Source organism: Lampetra planeri, chromosome 63 (genome assembly GCF_965212315.1).
Source record: "Lampetra planeri chromosome 63, kcLamPlan1.2.h2, whole genome shotgun sequence".
Lineage (NCBI taxonomy): Eukaryota > Metazoa > Chordata > Hyperoartia > Petromyzontiformes > Petromyzontidae > Lampetra > Lampetra planeri.
The window spans coordinates 3720343-3741220 of NC_136169.1; the positions used below are offsets into that span (position 1 = coordinate 3720343).

General features: G+C 47.3%; 3 protein-coding genes across 3 annotated transcripts; all 3 read left to right on the top strand.

The window, feature by feature from the left end:
• Window positions 1–824: 824 nt before the first annotated feature.
• LOC144736840 (cyclic GMP-AMP synthase-like receptor) lies at window positions 825–4301 on the top strand. The gene has a single exon (XM_078619488.1). It carries the CDS (start codon window positions 2224–2226, stop codon window positions 3748–3750), a length of 1527 nt encoding a protein of 508 aa, XP_078475614.1. The 5' UTR covers window positions 825–2223; the 3' UTR covers window positions 3751–4301.
• A 2815-nt stretch (window positions 4302–7116) lies between these two features.
• LOC144736780 (inositol 1,4,5-trisphosphate receptor-interacting protein-like) lies at window positions 7117–13119 on the top strand. Its single transcript, XM_078619396.1, has 3 exons — window positions 7117–7425; window positions 7883–7965; window positions 9912–13119. The coding sequence occupies exon 3, from the start codon at window positions 9921–9923 to the stop codon at window positions 11277–11279; it is 1359 nt and encodes a 452-aa protein (XP_078475522.1). The 5' UTR covers window positions 7117–7425; window positions 7883–7965; window positions 9912–9920; the 3' UTR covers window positions 11280–13119.
• Window positions 13120–14590: 1471 nt separating this feature from the next.
• Window positions 14591–20432, top strand: LOC144736781 (inositol 1,4,5-trisphosphate receptor-interacting protein-like). The gene is made up of 3 exons (XM_078619397.1): window positions 14591–14880; window positions 15334–15416; window positions 17671–20432. Exon 3 carries the CDS (start codon window positions 17680–17682, stop codon window positions 18808–18810), a length of 1131 nt encoding a protein of 376 aa, XP_078475523.1. The 5' UTR covers window positions 14591–14880; window positions 15334–15416; window positions 17671–17679; the 3' UTR covers window positions 18811–20432.
• Window positions 20433–20878: the final 446 nt, after the last annotated feature.

A 20878-nucleotide genomic window follows, 5' to 3' on the forward strand; every position in this document is an offset into this window, starting at 1 on the left:
CGTCGTTCGTGTGAAAAAAAAGAATTCGTGACTTTCGCGGCCGAAGGCCACCACGGGAGTGTACGGGCACAGCATCATGGGGAGGAGTATTGAGGTGAAAGAAGTGGATTTGCAACACAAAGACAAAGATCCCCCATGTAGCGTGTAACAGACTGTCGGGGCAAGTGCTGTTAGAGAGTAGCTATGAAGGCCGGAACGGATGGGTGGCGAGCACCACGCCCGCCCGCCTTTGTCTCCCCAGTAGCGATGTTTACGCACCGCACCATGTTACTAATTTGAGGCCGAGTCGACCTAGGGGAAGCCCCAGGACCGGTTCAGATAATTGTCAATGGTGTTCGTGGCCGTGAGCGGGAATCGAACTCGGGTTGCCGGGTTCAATAGCGCAGTGTAGCGCTAACCGCTACACACAGACATAGAGACACACGGAGTTGCAACACACAGACACAGAGACGCAAGAATTTGCAATACAGAGACACAAGGGGTTGCAACACACAGACACAGAGATTCACGGATTTGAAACACACAGACACAGAGACACACGGAGTTGCAACACACAGACACAGAGACACACAGGGTTGCAACACACAGACACAGAGACACACGGAGTTGCAACACACAGACACAGAGACACACGGAGTGACCTGCATTAGACCGTACCTTGCAACGGGGTTAATCGTCACCCCCATCGCTGTGCACACAACCCGTGGCTTTCTCCCATTGGGCGCGTCGCGTTCTTCACGTCAGTGACCAATTTCCGAGCAAAAGTTGCTGACGGCCGTTGCCTGGAAGTGACCCAGTCAGGTGACGCAGGACGATTTGGTCGGGGTATAAAGCAGCGATGTCCTGGGGGGTCACAGCTTCATCGTGATTTGAGGTTCGGCAACCCAAGGTGAGTTGCTTCCCAGTCACCGACAGAATATCCAGCAGTGGATGTCTCTTGCTATGTGTTGCACACTCGAAATGAAGGACGTGGGCAGGTGCTCCAAATCGAGGTCAAACACATTTATTTATGGTAATCTGTAAAATGCAACAGCACTTATGTCACACAGCAATTTTCAACCGAGTCGCCATTGACCACGTGACTGGTGTACAGGTAAGGTTAGGTAAGGTTAAATCTCGATTTGAAGTTTTCGTGACTGCAGGGATCCATACTCTTTGGTTCTTTCGGTAAAGTCACGTAGGTAAAAAATATAAAATAAATTAAATCACGAGGTTTCGGGCGCAACACAAGCGTCCGTCATCAGTTGGGATAACCACAGCAATTGTTTCTTGCTGTGGTGGCCGCTTGTGATGTGAATCGGTAAGGACAAGTTCATCCATTGACCAGGGGCAGACCTGCCATACTCTGCAGTGGGTGCGTGTGGTTTAGGGCGGTGTCTGTTTTTGAACAAGCGCCAGTGGACATTCCACATTCCTACAATGCGGTCCATTCCGTCTTTCCAACAACAGATGCTGCCTAAAATGTGCAACTAAAACGTGCGAGGATGAGATGCAATGCCTCATATATGACGCTCATTGGTTATACAGTCGTGGAGTTTGTGTAACTGCTTATCACTGCTCAACCCCAGCTAATCGTGCTTTGATATTTGCATTGGCCTTGGGAGTTTTCGCCTTTGACGTTGTTCTCTGGCCTCACGCTGGTGGTGAGACAAAGGCCACGAAGAAGGCTGCCTCTGGTGTAAGCCATTCAGTTTCAAAGTCAGTGCGTTGGTTATTATCAGAGCATGTTTGTTTGCATGTTTTTGCCACGAGCACGTGCGGTCAATGCGGACTTGATGATGCCTTGCAATCGGTGTGTCGAGCTGGTGGGTTTGCTCCGAGTTTTCCGGTTTCCTCCCACGGCGAAAACAAACAAAAAAGGCCACATGCAATGTACCTGGTATTGACTTCAAGCTTTCGTGACTGCAGGAATTCATATTCAATGGGTCTTTCGGTAAAGTCACGTAGAACAAAAAAATATATATTTTTTTATAAATATATTTTTATTTGTTCTATGTATTGTTTCAGCATCCCAATGCCAAAACAAAATTGCCTGCAGATTACTCAATTAAGATTACACACCTTAGTGTAAAAGAACATAGCAGGACCCTCCTGAAATCCATGTCGTGGGGCCTTTTCCCCTGGGTAAACAAGCACGATGATATGAAATGCTTCGTGACAGTAAACGTCACGAAAGTTAGTCCGCTGTGATTATAACATTCCTTGTGTTTGCAGTGAACTCCAATGATGGCGTCCAGCATTGAACTCGAACGGTTCTACAGCAAAGAGGTTGAATTTCCACCTCCGCTGCTCGCTTCGCACATCAAAACTGCCGAACGCGAGGTTCATACACTCCTGGCGGGGATGAGAAGGATTCTGCGGCCAGACATAGATCCCTCGATTCAACAGGACATTGTTCGGACCGGCAGCTCGTACGAAGGACTCAAAGTGAATGGGGATATGGAGCTGGATTTTTTGATCGTTCTCTCTCACCCGGAATTCAAGTTTATCCCCATGACCTCACATTACAGTGGCTATCGTAACATAAAAGCTGAGCGACAACCACGATTTCCACTGCAAGCTGTATATACAGGTTGGAAATCATCAAGTCCCTTTCACTCATTTGAAATTGACTTTACCAGCGATGGATACCTGATACCATCAAAAATATATCAGTGGTTTCAGTCATTAGCAGACAGAGCAGTCAAAGAAAACAAGTCTAAATTTTTTACAAAGTTTGTAGGCAACTATCCAGCCCGTACGCTCATTTTAAATATTAGCCCCGGTGTTGATATCTGCGTGGACCTCGTCCCAGCGATCAAAATCGAGGGAGATCTCTTCGTGGTGGCCAAACCCTTGAAGACATCCCCAGACTCACATCTCTGGAGGCTGTCGTTCTCGGTCTTCGAGAAAAAGATCATCAGCCAGCTTCCAAGCTCCTCCTGCCACCTGAAGGCCCTGAAGATCCTCAAGTACCTGCGGGAGCACGACCCTCGGCTGGAGGAGACGTCTCAGTTCGCGAGTGGAATCTGCTCGTACCACCTGAAGACGGCCTCCCTCCACCTGCTCGCGCAGAGGCCGGACACGCCAGAGGGCCTGGACGTGTGCCTGTACCAGCTGATGGACTTCCTCCTTGAGTGTATGCGGAGAGGGGTACTCAACCACTTCTTTATGGGGAATCCATCGAGCCTGGCAAGGAACGCGAAAGTGCCCAACAGCATTACCCACGGAGAGCGCCGCCTCAATCTCTTCGGTGGCACATTTATGAATTGGAGCACCCTGAACCAGGCGAGGGAGAGACTCATCAGGATTAAACGATCTTTGTCTGCTATAATCCAACAGCATTCTGGCCTGGCACCAGGGCGGTCGCCGCGATATAACGATATAGCGATATCACGATATAACGATGTCGCGATATCACGATATAACGATGTCGCACTATTGCATCATGGCGATATCGTATTGCGGCGACCGCCGTCGTTTCAAAACCACGTACCCCCTCCTCAACCCCTCCAGGTGGGCAATCTGGGAGGGTTCAGCCAATCAGAGGCTAGGAGTTTGATGACATCACAGAAAGCCGCCATGGTAACCGGGGACCCCCCGCGCGTGAAATTTGCTGCCACGTCAGAAGGAGGCGGCGGCGGCCTTCGGCTGTACTCACGCTGCTGTTGTTGTTTGTTGTTGTTTATTGTTGTTGTTTGTTGTTTTGGTTTTCTCTGGATTCTGTCAACCGCTACTTCTGTCAGTACTGCGGGGACCACTTTTTGGTGAGCAGGGCTCGACACGAACTTATACAGTACTCGCTTAGCTCGCATAGAAGACACTGACTTGTACTGTACACGAATCGACTCACTGACTCACACAGTCACACTGACTCACATAAACACACTGACTCACACACACTGACTCACGTAGACACACTCACTCACATAGACACACTGACTCATAGACACACACACTCACATAGACACACTGACTCATAGACACACACACTCACATAGACACACTCACTCATAGACACACTGACTCACACAGACACACTGACTTATAGACTCACAGACACACTGACTCATAGACTGACTAACACGTAGGCACACTCACTGATAGAATCGCATATATTTCACTTTTTTCATCAAGGATTCCAAAGGGCTGTACAGGATACAGCAGCAGCAGACACTCAGCATAAAAATAATATTATACATACATTTTGAAATATAATTTACTAAATAAACTAAACGTTTAGTAAGCTTAAACGGATAAATAGGTTTTAAGATGCATTTTTTTAAAACGTCCACAGACTCTAGAGAGTTCCCTGATGTCTCGTGGAAGAGCGTTCCACAATAGCCTGGAGGGGGGGGGGGGGGGGTCACCCATAGACAGAAGCCTCGACTTGGGAATAAAAAGAAGATCTGCATCCCCCATCAGGGGTGGGGAACGTCCGGCCCGCGGGCCGTATAAGGCCCACAAAATAATTTGGTCTGGCCCTGCCAAGGCAACGGCACAACTCGAAATTCAATAAATCTAGGAGTTTTTTGCATAGCAACGTAAATTTTATTTTGTATGGCCCGCGAATGATGTTATAAATATCCAAATGGCCCTTGGTAGAAAAAAGGTTCCCCACCCCTGAATTTTTAAGGGAGGGGTGAGAACACGCAGACTCCACGCAGATAGGTACCCAGAGTCAGTAACTGAACCCGGGTATTTTATTTTAATAATATAAATGCCCAACTTTATCTGTGATGAATATGATGAACGCTGCACTTCCCGTCGTTTTCATGCAGAGGGCGCTGCAAACCTACGCGCCCCCTGTATGAACGACGGAGGTGCAGGGACAGATGTTCGATTACATTGGAATCGATCTGCAGACGGCGGGCGGTCTTCTTGCACGGCCAGCAGCTCTATGTCGCCTTATCTCGATCCCGCAATCCCAAACAGGTGAAAGTCCGCATCAAACCGAACCCCCAGCAAGACCATCTACTTAACGACGAGATAAAATTCACACAAAATGTCCTTTTCAATGAAATCTTCCAGATATAAAATGATATAAGCTTTTAATGAACAAATAAAAAAGTATCTAATTCAAAGCGTAATACAATTCAAAGATGTTTCATTTTAAAACTTCAAAACGGAGCATCGGGTGCTTGCGTGAATGCGTCGTTCATGTGAAAACATTTTTGTGACTTTCCTGGCCGAAGGCCGTAAATGGTTGTGAGGAGTCCCGCAGGCGCCCACGGACAAACCTGAGTTTTATAAACTTGGTAGTGAGTCAACATTCTTATATACTTGGGGGCCGTCCATAAATGACATCACGCACCTGAGGGGGGGGGGGGGGTTTGAGAAATGTGACGTCACATCAAAATGCGCAACTTTAAATAAATATAGACAACACCTTCTACTTAATTAAATATACTTTTTGATAAATGTTTTCTCCTACAACATCAGAGTGCCGCGCCACATTAAATACGCACTACAATGACAATAGTTTAAAGCGATTTGAAGCATGTTTTGTGACATCATATTTGAGGGGGGGGGGTCTGACTTTTTGTGACACCGTGTGACGAAGGGAGGGTGGGGGGGTTCTAAAATCGTCCAAAATCGCGTGACGTCATTTATGGACGGCCCCTTGGTTGTGAGTCAACATTGTTATATACTTGTGTAATAAAAACGGGTCGAAGACAAAGGAATGTGTCTCCGTCTCTTTATTTCTTCGATCACTCCGTGGCACGTCACAGATCTGACGCACCGCTCCCGCGCACCGCTAGCAGATGGCGCGCTGGGAGCCGTCTCCGCGTCGCCACGTGGCCGATGGCTCGCGGAGACTCCCGACGTGGCCCAGCTTCCAGCTCTCACCAACTGACCCCGAGCCCCTTCCGGCTCCCCCTTATATCCCCCTTCCACGTCACCCTGACTCCGCCCTTCGCCACACCCCTTAAGAACCTTCCAGATAATACTCCTCCCTTAATGCCCCCCGGCTCCGCCCTTAGAACCTGCCCCCCATGCTTCGTGTCACCTGATTGGCTTAGGGGCTGGGGCAGCGAAACCCCACATACGCTCTCATCACACCCCCCCCCCACCCCGGTGTAAAAGACTAGCCGTCCCGGCTAAATCAAGACGAGACAACAATGCGAGCAACAGTAACACCGTAACGGACAATCGGAATAAAGAACAATACACAACAATACAAACGGTAGCAATCAACGGAAGGGAAGGGACTTGGATCTGGTACGGGACGACGACCCATCCTTCGCGAGAATAGGGGCCCTCTCCGACTGCAATCCCGGCAGGGTTGGAAGAGCCGTGGGATCGACATCCCTCGCCGCTGGTGGAGGCCCGTCCGGTGCAGGATCCCTTGCGTCAGGTTGGCTCAAGGTCGCCGAGCCTGTGGGAGGCACAACAGGCGCCTTTGGAGGTTGAACAGGCAAGGGGAACGGCACGCCGGACACATCAGACACCGATAAGGCAACTTTAGGGGATGACGAACCGACGCGAGGGGCAAAGAAGGGCTTCAACCGGGAAGTGTGGACATACCAACGGCGCGACCCCACCCAGTGTTGGTGGCCGTGAGTGGGAATCGAACTCGGGTTGCCGGGTTCAGTAGCGCTACCCGCTACACACAGACAGAGACACATGGATTTGCAACACACAGACACACATGGAGTTGCAACAGACACACAGACACAGAGCCACGTGGAGTTGCAACACACAGACACAGAGACACACGGAGTTCCAACACAAAGACAAAGACACACACGGAGTTGGAACACACAGACACAGAGACACACGGAGTGATCTGCATTAGACCGTGCCTTGCAACGGGGTTATTCGACACAGCTGCGCCTATGGGGCCTTCCATAAACGACGTAACGCGATTTTGGACGATTTTTGACCCCCTCAAATATTACGTCACAAAGCTCTGCCCCCCCCCCTAAAAAAATATGAAACAAGCTTCAAATCGCTTTATACTATTGTTATGGTAGCGCGTATTTAATGTGGCGCTGCACTCTGATGTAGGAGAATTTTTTTATTAAAAAGTCTATTTAAGTAGTACGTGTTGTCTATATTTATTTAGTTAAAGTCGCCCATTTTGATGTGACGTCTCATTTCTCAAACCCCTCCCCCCTCGTCACACATCGTCACAAATGTCTGACCCCCCCCCCCCCCCGGAGGTGCGTGACGTCATTCACGGACGGCCCCTATGACTTCACCACGCGTTCACTGAACGTGAACGTCACCCCCCATCGCCGTTCACACACACACCCGTGGCTTTCTCCAAATGGGCGCGTCGCGTTCTGCACGTCAAGTGACCGATTTCCGAGCAACAGTTGCTGACGTTGCCTGGAAGTGACCCCGTCAGGTGACGCAGCACGACGCGGCCGGGTTATAAAGCAGCGACGTCCTGGAGGTCGCGTCACAGCCTCCACGTGGTTTCAGGTGCGGTGACACGAGGTGAGTTGCTTCCCAGTCACCGACAGAATATCCAGCAGTGGATGTCTCTCACTGTGCGTGTACGTGTCGACTCAGCCTCAAATGTGTACCTGGTGCGGTGCGTAAACATCGTCACTAGGGAGACAAAGGCGGAAGGGGGGGTGTTGCCCACCCACTTTGTCGTGTTGCCGTGCCGGCCTTCATAGGTGCTCGCTAACAGCACTTGCCCCTACAGTCCGTTAATGCTACACGGGGGACCTTTGTCTTTGTGTGTGTGTACGTGTCACTCGGCCTCAAATGAGTACCTGGTGCGGTGCATAAACATCGTCGCTGGGGAGACAAATGCGGCCGGGCGTGGTGTTGGCCACCCACCCCCTCCGTGTTGCTGTGCCGGCCTTCATAGGTGCTCGCTAACAGCACTTGCCCCTACAGTCTGTTAAGGCTACACGGGGGATTTTTGTCTTTGTGTGTGTTTCAGACTCCTGCCCTGCCACCACCGACATCAATCACCGAGTAAAACATCCTCCCGTGTGCCCCGACTGGACGGACTGGACGACCGAGGTTTGTACTTATTTAATTATTATTTTTATTACACGCTTTTATTTAACTCACTCTGTCTGTTGTCGTTGTTGTTGTCGTACCCACAAATCAATTTTTTACCCACTTCCCAATGTGGAATCGACTGCAAACTTGGTATACTTATGTTATACTGATGACAATACTATATTATATCATAAAAAATAAAAAAATAATCTTTTTAAACGATATTTCTTCACGCTTTCTATTAACTCACTCTGTTGTTGTCGTATCCTCAAATCTTGTAACTCAAGTTTAACCCACTTCTCAATGTGGTAATCGTGCAAACTTGGTATACTTAAGTCATACTGATGACAATACCATATTCTATCATGAAACAAAAAATTCTAAACATTATTTTTTGTTTGTTATGTTTCGGCTTGGGTCTAATTGTCCATGCTCAACTGTCGTTGGCTGTAAATCACCACGGAAACCTTACGTTATGCCAAGCCTCGGGGCCACTTCCTTGAGTCGTGGAGTTCTGCCATTACTCGTACGGTGCATTTCATTAAAGCGTGTTTTTAAAACAAGTATTTTTAAATATTACTTTAATAAATGTTTTCTCCTACAACAGAATGCAGCGGCACATTAAATAGCACTACAATTAAAATAGTTTAAAAGATTTTAAGCATATTCTTGGTTCTCTCGGTAAAGGCACATAGAAGGGAAATTAAACAAAGATATTTTTTTATTATTTTTTTATTTTCCTTATACATGACTTTACCGAAAGAACCAAGAATATGCTTAAAATCGAAGGGAAATAAAAAAAAATATTTTTAAAAATAGTATTTTATTATTTCGCTTCTACGTGACTTTACCGAAAGAACCAAGAATATGAATCCCAGCAGTCACGAAAGCTTTAAATCAAGATTTTAAGCAGGTTTTATTGGGGGGGGGGGGGGGCAGAGCTTTGTGACGTCATATTTGAGGGGGGGGTCTGACTTTTTGTGACGCCGTGTGACGAGGGGGGGGGGGGTCAAAAATCGCGTAACGTCATTTATGGACGGACCCTAAGAACACGTTCATCCATTGACCAGGGGGCAGACCTGCCATGCTCTGCAGTGGGTGCGTGGGGTTTAGGGCGGTATTCGTTGTTGAACAAGTGCCAGTGGACATTCCACATTCCTGCGATGGGGTCCATCCCGTATTTCCAACAACAGATGCTGCCTAAAATGTGCAACTAAAACGTGCGAGGATGAGATTCAATGCCTCATATATGACGCTCATCGGTTATATAGTCTGGGGTTTGTGTAACTGCTTATCAGTGCTCAACCCCAGCTATTCGTGCTTTAATATTTGCATTGGCCTTGGAGTTTTCGCCCTTTGACGTTGTTCTCTGGTCTCACGCTGGGGGTGAGACAAAGGCCATGAAGAAGGCTGCCTCTGGTGTAGGCCATTCAGTTTCAAAGACAATGCGTGGGTTATTATCAGAGCATGTTAGTTTGCATGTTTTTGCCACGAGCACGCGCGGTCAATGCGGACTTGATGATGCCTTGCAATCGGTGTGTCGAGCTGGTGGGTTTGCTCCAAGTTTTCCGGTTTCCTCCTACGGCGAAAACAAACAAAAAGGCCGCATGCAATGTACCTGGTATTGACTTAAAGCTTTCGTGACTGCAGGAATTCATATTCATTGGGTCTTTCGGTAAAGTCAAAGATATATTTTTTGTAACAATTTTTTTTTATTTGTTGTTCTACGTATTGTTTCAGCATCTCAATGCCAAAACAAAATTACCTGCAGATTATTCAATTAAGATTACACACAGCGGCAACTACACACCCTACTGTAAAAAAAGATGGCAGGACCCTCCTGAAATAATGTCGCGAGGCTTTTTCCCTGGGTAGACAAGCACGATGATATGAAATGCTTCTTGGCAGTAAACGTCACCAAAGGTAAAAGTCCGCTGTGATCATAACGTTCCTTGTGTTTGCAGTGAACTCCAATGATGGCGTCCAGCATTGAACTCGATCGGTTCTACAGCAAAGAGGTTGAGTTTCCACCTCGGCTGCTCGCTTCCCACATCGACACTGCAGAACGCGAGGTTCGAACACTCCTGGCGGGGATGAGAAGCATTCAGCGGGAAAACATAGATCCCTCGATTCAATATGACATTGTTCGGACCGGCAGCTCGTATGAAGGACTCAAAGTGAAGGGGGATATGGAGCTGGATTTTATGATCGTTCTCTCTCACCCGGAATTCAAGTTTATCCCCATGACCTCACATTACAGTGGCTATCGTAAAATAAAAGCTGAGCGACAACCACTATCTCAACTGCAAGCAACAAGTTTTTGGAGATCAGAAAGTCCTTTTCACTCATTTGAAAATGACTTCACCAGCAATGGATACCTGATACCATCAAAAATATATCAGTGGTTCCAGTCATTAGCAGACAGAGCAGTCAATGAAAACAGGTCTAAATTTGTTAAAAAGTTTGTAGGTAACTATCCAGCCCGTACGCTCATTTTAAATATTAGCCCCGGTGTTGAAATCTGCGTGGACCTGGTCCCAGCGATCAAAATTGACGGAGACCTCTACGTGGTGGCCAAACCCTTGAAGATATCCTCAGACCCACATCTCTGGAGGCTGTCGTTCTCCATCTTCGAGAGAAACATCCTCAGCCGGCATCAAAGCTCCTTCCACCTGAATGCCCTGAAGATCCTCAAGTACCTGCGGGAGCACGACTCTCGGCTGGAGGAGACGTCTCAGTTCGCGAGTGGAATCTGCTCGTACCACCTGAAGACGGCCTCCCTCCACCTGCTCGAGCAGAGGCCAAACACGCTGGAGGGCCTGCACGAGTGCCTCCACCAGCTGATGGACTTCCTCCTTGAGTGCATGCAGAGAAGGGAACTCAACCACTTCTTTATAGGGAATCCATCGAGCCTGGCAAGGAACGCGCAAGTGCCCAGCAGCATTACCCATGGAGAGCGCTGCCTCAATCTCTTCGATGGCACTTTTATGAATCAGAGCACCCTGAGCCAGGCGAGGGAGAGACTCGTCAGGATTAAACGCTCTCTGCCTGCCGTAATCCAACAGCATGCTGGCCCTGGTGCCATAATTGTGGCACCAGTATATCACTGTAACGAGATATCGCATCACGGCGATATCGTATTGCGGCGACCGCCGTCGTTTCTAAACCCGGCAAATGTCCGCGGGCAATTTTCTACCGCGTCAGAAGAAGATGGCGGCGGCTGTTGTTGTTTGGTTGTTTGTTGTTGTTTGTTTGGTTGTTTTTGTTTTGGTTTACTCTGGATGCTGTCAACCGCTCCTTCTGTCCACACTGCGGGGGACACTTTTTGGTGAGCATGGCTCGGCACAAACTTCTACAGTACTCGCTTAGCTCGCATAGAAGACACTGACTTGTACTGTACACTGACTCACATAGACACACTCACTCACATAGACACACTGACAGACACACTGACTCACGTAGACACACTCACTCACATAGACACACTGACTCATAGACACACACACTCACATAGACACATTGACTCATAGACAAACTGACTCACACAGACACACTGACTTATAGACTGACTAACACGTAGACACACTCACTGATAGAATCGCATATATTTCACTTTTTTCATCAAGGATTTCAAAGGGCTGTACAGGATACAGCAGCAGCAGACACTCAGCATAAAAAGGAATATTATACATACATTTTGAAATCTAATTTACTAAATAAGCTATACGTTTAGTAAGCTTAAGCGTATAAATAGGTTTTAAGATGCATTTTTTAAAACGTCCACAGACTCTAGAGAGTTCCCTGATGTCTCGTGGAAGAGAGTTCCACAATAGCCTGGGGGGGGGGGTGGGCTACACGGGGACAAATCTGGGTCACCCATAGATGGAAGCCTCGACTTGGGAATAAAGAGAACATCTGCATCTCCCATCAGGGGTGGGGAACGTCCGGCCCGAGGGCTGTATAGGTCCCACAAAATAATTTGGTCTGGCCCTGCAAAGGCAACCACACGACTCGAAATTCAATAAATCTAGGAGCTTTTTGCATAGCAACGTAAATTTGATTTTGTATGGCCCGCGAAGGATGTTATAAATATCTAATGGCCCTTGGCAGAAAAAAAGGTTCCCCACCCCTGAATTTTAATAGGTACCCAGAGTCAGTAACTGAACCCAGGTATTTTATTTTAATAATATAAATGCCCAACTTTATCTGTGATGAATATGATGAACGCTGCACTTCCCGTCGTTTTCATGCAGGGGGCGCTGCAAACCTACGCGCCCCCTGCATGAACGACGGAGGCGCAGGGACAGACATTCGATTACGTTGGAATCGATCTGCAGACGGCGGGCGGTCTTCTCGCATGGCCAGCAGCGCTATGTCGCCTTATCTCGATCCCGCAATCCCAAACAGGTGAAAGTCCGCATCGAACCGAACCCCCAGCAAGGCCATCTATTAACGACGAGATAAAATTCACACAAAATGTCCTTTTCAATGAAATCTTCCAGATATAAAATTATATAAGTGTTTAATGAACAAATAAAAAAGTATCTAATTCAAAGCGTAATACATTTCAAAGATGTTTCATTTTAAAACTTAAAAACGGAGCATCGGGTGCTTGCGTGAATGCGTCGTTCATGTGAAAACATTTTGGTGAGTTTCCTGGCCGAAGGCTGTAAATGGTTGTGACGAGTCCCGCAGGCGCCCCCGGACAAACCCGAGTTTTATAAACTTGGTAGTGAGTCAACATTCTTATATACTTGGGGGCCGTCCATAAATGACGTCACGCAACTGAGGGGGGGGGGGGGGGTTGAGAAATGTGACGTCACATCAAAATGCGCAACTTTAAATAAATATAGACAACACCTTCTACTTAATTAAATATACTTTTGATAAATGTTTTCTCCTACAACAGAGTGCCGTGCCACATTAAATACGCACTACAATGACAATAGTTTAAAGCGATTTGAAGCATGTTTTGTGACATCATATTTGAGGGGGGGGTCTGACTTTTTGTGACGCCATGTGACGAAGGGAGGTGGCGGGGTTCTAAAATCGTCCAAAATCGCGTGACGTCATTTATGGACGGCCCCTTGGTTGTGAGTCAACATTGTTATAAACTTGGTAGTGAGTCGACATTGTTATATACTTGTGTAATAAAAACGGGTCGAAGGGAAAGGAATGTGTCTCCGTCTCTTTATTTCTTCGATCACTCCGTGGCACGTCGCAGATCTGACGTACCGCTCCCGCGCACCGCTGGCAGATGGCGCGCTGGGAGCCGTCTCCGCGTCGCCACGTGGCCGATGGCTCGCGGAGACTCCCGACGTGGCCCAGCTTCCAGCTCTCACCAACTGACCCCGAGCCCCTTCCGGCTCCCCCTTATATCCCCCGCCACGTCACCCTGACTCCGCCCTTCGCCACACCCCTTAAGAACCTTCCAGATAATACTCCTCCCTTAATGCCCCCCGGCTCCGCCCTTAGAACCTGCCCCCCATGTTTCGTGTCACCTGATTGGCTTAGGGGCTGGGGCAGCGAAACCCCACATACGCTCTCATCACACCCCCCCCCCCACCCCGGTGTAAAAGACGTCCCGGCTAAATCAAGACGAGACAACAATGCGAGCAACAGTAACACCGTAACGGACAATCGGAATAAAGAACAATACACAACAATAAAAACGGTAGCAATCAACGGAAGGGAAGGGACTTGGATCTGGTACGGGACGACGACCCATCCTTCGCGAGAATAGGGGCCCTCTCCGACTGCAATCCCGGCAGGGTTGGAAGAGCCGTGGGATCGACATCCCTCGCCGCTGGTGGAGGCCCGTCCGGTGCAGGATCCCTTGCGTCAGGTTGGCTCAAGGTCGCCGAGCCTGTGGGAGGCACAACAGGCGCCTTCGGAGGTTGAACAGGCAAGGGGAACGGCACGCCGGACACATCAGACACCGATAAGGCAACTTTAGGGGATGACGAACCGACGCGAGGGGCAAAGAAGGGCTTCAACCGGGAAGTGTGGACATACCAACGGCGCGACCCCACCCGGTGTTGGTGGCCGTGAGTGGGAATCGAACTCGGGTTGCCGGGTTCAGTAGCGCTACCCTCTACACACAGACAGAGACACATGGATTTGCAACACACAGACACACATGGAGTTGCAACAGACACACAGACACGGAGCCACACGGAGTTGCAACACACAGACACAGAGACACACAGAGTTCCAACACAAAGACAAAGACACACACGGAGTTGGAACACACAGACACAGAGACACACGGAGTGATCTGCATTAGACCGTGCCTTGCAACGGGGTTATTCGGCACAGCTGCGCCTATGGGGCCTTCCATAAACGACGTCACGCGATTTTGGACGATTTTTTACCCCCTCAAATATTACATCACAAAGCTCTGCCCCCCCCCCAAAAAGATATAAAAACAAGCTGCAAATCGCTTTATACTATTGTCATTGTAGCGCGTATTTAATGTGCCGCTGCACTCTGATGTAGGATAATTTTTTTATTAAAAAGTCTATTTAAGTAGTACGTGTTGTCTATATTTATTTATTTAAAGTCGCGCATTTTGAAGTGACGTCACACTTCTCAACCCCTCCCCCCTCGTCACACATAGTCACAAATGTCTGACCCCTCCCCCCCCGGAAGTGCGTAACGTCATTCACGGACGGCCCCTATGACTTCACCACGCGTTCACTGAACGTGAACGTCAGTCACCCCCATCGCCGTTCACACGCAAACCCGTGGCTTTCACCCAATGGGCGCGTCGCGTTCTGCACGTCAAGTGACCGATTTCCGAGCAACAGTTGCTGACGTTGCCTGGAAGTGACCCCGTCACGTGACGCAGCACGACGCGGCCGGGTTATAAAGCAGCGACGTCCTGGGGGTCGCGTCACAGCCTCCACGTGGTTTCAGGTGCGGCGACACGAGGTGAGTTGCTTCCCAGTCACCGACAGAATATCCAGCAGTGGATGTCTCTCGCTGTGCGTGTACGTGTCGACTCAGCCTCAAATGTGTACCTGGTGCGGTGCGTAAACATCGTCGCTGGGGAGACAAAGGCGGCCGGGCGTGGTGTTGGCCACCCACCCCCTCGTGTTGCCGTGCCGGCCTTCTTAGGTGCTCGCCAACAGCACTACAGTCTGTTAAGGCTACATGGGTGATTTTTGTCTTTGTGTATGTGTACGTGTCACTCGGCCTCAAATGAGTACCTGGTGCGGTGTGTAGTAAACATCGCCACTGGGGAGACAAAGGCGGCCGGGCGTGGTGTTGGCCACCCACTTTTTCGTGTTGTCGTGCCGGCCTTCATAGGTGCTCGCGAACAGCACTTGGCCCTACAGTCTGTTAAGGCTACACGGGGGACCTTTGTCTTTGTGTGTATTTAAGACGCCTGTGCTGCCACCACCGACATCAAACGCCGAGTAAAACATTCTCCCGTGTGCCCCGACTGGACAGACTGGACGACCGAGGTTTGTACTTCTTTTATTAATATTTTTATTACACGCTTTTATTTAACTCACTCTGTTGCTGTTGTTGTCGTACCCTCAAATCTAATTTTTTTTACCCACTTCCCAATGTGGTATCGACTGCAAACTTCGCATACTTATGTTATACTGATGAAAATACTATGTATCATAAAAAAAATGATATTTTAAACGATATTTTTACATGCTTTCTATTAACTCACTCTGTCTGTTGTTGTCGTCGTTGTATCCTCAAATCTCTATTTTAACCCACTTCCCAATGTGGTATCGACTGCAAACTTGGTGTACTTATATCTTACTGATGACAATACTATATTCTATCATGAAAAAAATATTATAAACAATATTTTTACACGCTTTCTATTTACACAATCCGTTGATGTCGTATCCTCAAATCTTGTAACTCAATTTTAACCCATTTCTCAACGTGGTAATCGTGCAAACTTGGTATACTTATGTCATACTGATGACAATACTATATTCTATCATAACAAATAATATTTGAATCGATATTTTTACACGCTTTCTATTAACTCCATCTGTTGTTGTCGTATCCTCAAATCTTGCAACTCAATTTTAACCCACTTCCCAATGTGGTATCGACTGAAAACTTCGTATACTTATGTCTTACTGATGACAATACTATATTCTATCAAAAACTTTTTTTTTAAACATTCGTTTTTTATATGTTATGTTTCGGCTTGGGTCTAATTATCCACGCTCAACTGACGTTGGCTGTAAATCACCATGGCAACCTTACGTTATGCCAAGCCTCGGGGCCACTTCCTAGAGTCGTGGAGTTCTGCCATTACTCGTACGGTACATTTCGTTAAAGCGTGTTTTTAAAACAAGTATTTTTAAATATTACTTTAATAAATGTTTTATCCTACAACAGAGTGCAGCGGCACATTAAATACGCACTACAATAAAAATGGTTTAAAAGATTTTAAGCATATTCTTGGTTCTCTCGGTAAAGGCACATAGAAGGGAAATAGAAAATAAGTTTTTATTTTATTTTATTATTTCCCTTATACGTGACTTTACCGAAAGAACCAAGAATATGCTTAAAATCGAAGGGAATTTTTTTTAATACAATTTTATTATTTCCCTTCTACGTGACTTTACCGAAAGAACCAAGAATACGAATCCCTGCAGTCACGAAAGCTTTAAATCAAGATTTTAAGCATGTTTTATTTTCGGGAGGGGGGGGGGCAGAGCTTTGTGACGTCATATTTGAGGGGGGGGGGGTCTGACTTTTTGTGACGCCGTGTGACGAGGGGGGGGGGGTCAAAAATCGTCAAAAATCGCGTAACGTCATTTATGGATGGCCCCTAAGGACACGTTCATCCATTGACCAGGGGGCAGACCTCCCATGCTCTGCAGTGGGTGCATGGGGTCGTTGAACAAGTGCCAGTGGACATTCCACATTCCTGCAATGGGGTCCTTCCCGTCTTTCCAACAACAGATGCTGCCTAAAATGTGCAACTAAAACGTGCGAGGATGAGATGCAATGCCTCATATATGACGCTCATCGGTTATACAGTCGTGGGGTTTGTGTAACTGCTTATCAGTGCTCAACCCCAGCTTTTTTGTGCTTTGATATTTGCATTGGCCTTGGAGTTTTCGCCCTTTGACGTTGTTCTCTGGTCTCACGCTGGTGGTGAGACAAAGGCCATGAAGAAGGCTGCCTCTGGTGTAGGCCATTCAGTTTCAAAGACAATGCGTTGGTTATTATTAGACCATATTTGTTTGCATGTTTTTGCCACGAGCACGTGTGGTCAATGCGGACTTGATGATGCCTTGCACTCGGTGTGTCGAGCTGGTGGGTTTGCTCCAAGTTTTCCGGTTTCCTCCCATGGTGAAAACAAACAAAAAAGGCCGCATGCAATGTACCTGGTATTGACTTAAAGCTTTCGTGACTGCAGGAATTCATATTCATTGGGTCTTTCGGTAAAGGCAAAGATATATTTTTTGTAACAATTTTTTTTTATTTGTTGTTCTACGTATTGTTTCAGCATCTCAATGCCAAAACAAAATTACCTGCAGATTATTCAATTAAGATTACACACAGCGGCAACTACACACCCTACTGTAAAAAAAGATGGCAGGACCCTCCTGAAATAATGTCGCGAGGCTTTTTCCCTGGGTAGACAAGCTCGATGATATGAAATGCTTCTTGGCAGTAAACGTCACCAAAGGTAAAAGTCCGCTGTGATCATAACGTTCCTTGTGTTTGCAGTGAACTCCAATGATGGCGTCCAGCATTGAACTCGATCGGTTCTACAGCAAAGAGGTTGAGTTTCCACCTCGGCTGCTCGCTTCCCACATCGACACTGCAGAACGCGAGGTTCGAACACTCCTGGCGGGGATGAGAAGCATTCTGCGGCCAGACATAGATCCCTCGATTCAACATGACATTGTTCGGACCGGCAGCTCGTACGAAGGACTCAAAGTGAAGGGGGATATGGAGCTGGATTTTTTGATCGTTCTCTCTCACCCGGAATTCAAGTTTATCCCCATGACCTCACATTACAGTGGCTATCGTAAAATAAAAGCTGAGCAGCGACAACCACTAACTCAACTGCAAGCAACAAATTGGAGAGTATCAAGTCCCTCTCACTCATTTGAAAATGACTTTACCAGCGATGGATACCTGATGCCATCAAAAATATATCAGTGGTTCCAGTCATTAGCAGACAGAGCAGTCAAAGAAAACAAGTTAATTTTTTTTATAAAGTTTGTAGGCAACTATCCAGCCCGTACGCTCATTTTAAATATTAGCCCCGGTGTTGATATCTGCGTGGACCTGGTCCCAGCGATCAAAATCGAGGGAGATCTCTACGCGGTGGCCAAACCCTTGAAGACATCCCCAGACCCGCATCTCTGGAGGCTGTCGTTCTCGGTCTTCGAGAAAAATATCCTCAGGCAGCATCAAAGCTCCTGCCACCTGAAGGCCCTGAAGATCCTCAAGTACCTGCGGGAGCACGACCCTCGGCTGGAGGAGACGTCGCAGTTCGCGAGTGGAATCTGCTCGTACCACCTGAAGACGGCCTCCCTCCACCTGCTCGCGCAGAGGCCGAACACGCCGGAGGACCTGCACGAGCGCCTGCACCAGCTGATGGACTTCCTCATTGAGTGCATGCAGAGAAGGGAACTCAACCACTTCTTTATCGGGAATCCATCGAGCCTGGCGGAGAAAGCTAACGTGCCCAGCAGCATTACCCACGGAGAGTGCTGCCTCAATCTTTTCGATGACAAATTTGTGAAAGAGAGCACCCTGAACCAGGCAAGGGAGAGACTCGTCAAGATTAAAGGATCTCTGCCTGCCATAATCCAACGGCATTCTGGCCCTGTTGCTTATAGCTGTAATATTTATTAAGAGCTCCACCTGTAACGGGTCTAAGACGTGTCAGGTTTTCGCAGCCATAATTACAATTCATGATTCATTTTCGGGTTAGGCTACGTGATGATGTGACCGAGTTTTTGTTGTTGTTGAGACCCTCCACCACCCGACACGGCCAAGCATTACATTGTCACGTGGTGCACAAGTGTTCAATATATATTATTGGTTCTTTCGGTAAAGTAAGGTAGAAGGGAAATAATAAAATAATAAAAATCAAACGATAAAATTCTCACGACGTTTCGATTGCAACACAAGAAATCATCATCAGGTGTGAAAACCACAGCAAAAAAAAAAACGCCACTTTTTTCAAAAAATTTCTTGCTGTGGTTTTCACATCTTGTATTGCAATCGAAACGTCGTGAGAATTGTTTAATTTTAATTATTTTATTGTTTCCCTTCGTGACTTTACCGAAAGAAAAAAGAATATGAATCCCTGCAGTCACGAAAGCTTTAAATTGTTCAATGTATGTTTGTTGAACTTCTTTTGCAGCTTCCGTCGCCAAAAAAGCAGTTCTAAAGAAGTGAGTTTTCAATTCCGATTTTAAAGTGCACAGCTGCAGTAGCCTCCTAACATCGGAAGGAAGAGCGGTCCAGACGGCCGCAGATGCACGCCTGAAAGCGCCGCGCGATGCGCTGACCACCGTCTCTGTTCGACGTTTGGCCAAAAGCCGCCGCCAACGAGGAATGACTGGAGTTCGCGTGATGACGGTTTACGCTTCTTGTGCGAGATGAGCCCCCAAGGTGTTGCGTTTGATTCGTGGCAAGCGCCGTGCGTGTGTGTGACGAGTGCGACCTGAACGACGCGCCGATTGTTGCGATCGTTTCCGCACCCGCCACTGTGGACAATCGTCATGTCCCCATCTGGCAGCGGCGAGGTTAGATTCGGGGTCGACGTTTCGCTTGAAACTGCGTCAAGCATCTTAAGGCCCAAAATTCGGGGCAGTCATAATACTACTAATAAATATCCAGACATTTTCAGACGAAACGTCATCTCCCAAGCAGTTTTTTGTGCATTTTCTAAACATCCATTCAAGTTAAAGGAGTCCTGAACCATCATTAGACCTCCTTTGCCAGTTCCAAAATATAATAATAGGGTTTTTCCCCTTTTTTTCTGGCAACAAAACTGAAACCTTTTTTACGAGGATTCATGTCTGCATTAACCAAAATACTTGCAGTCGAAATGCAAACAAAACACACTATGATAATACATGCATTGTCCTTGAAACTGATTGGTCCACACCAAGGGACGGCTTTCTATCGACCCAATTGGTGCTCGGCCAGTCATCAACATAGCACATTTCTGTGTTGGAGGCTACAAATCGACAATGAGTGGTTCCTTGGGCCGGCATTTGAATCGGCTAGCTTTGTAATTTCGAGCCAAGCAACGATTTTTTACGTCGCTCGTCTCTGACGAAACCTTAACTATAAGTCGCAGCGTAGTTTTGTGGTGTGGAATTTTCATAAACCCGGGGGGTGTGTCGCAAGCGTAAGGGTGAATGAAACCTTGAGAATCAACTTGAAATTTCGTTGAGTTGGCAAATGATTGTGGGTTTGTGGGCGTTTTGGATAAATCGAATTAAAAAAAAACGTATTCTGAAGATAACGTCTCCTTCGAGTGTGTGATGTTAACGTGATTTTGACGTTTAGCCAATTCATTTAAACCGGCTCGACAGATGACCATATTTTTTAAATCGTGAATATTTTAAATGTACACCATTCTTCGCATCGCCAAAACGAACATCGTGTGGAGTGGCACACAATCCCCCAATTAAGCTTAGGGGCCGTCCATAAATGACGTCACGCACCTGTGGGGGCGGGGGGGGATTCAGACATTTGTGACGATGTGTGATGACAGGGAGGGGGGGGGGGTGAGAAATGTGACGTCACATCAAAATGCGAAACTTTAAATAAATATAGACAACACGTTCTACTTAACTAAATATACTTTTTAATAAATGTCTTCTACAACATCAGAGTGCAGCGCCACATTAAATACGCACTACAATGACAATAGTTTAAAGCGATTTGAAGCATGTTTTTTGGG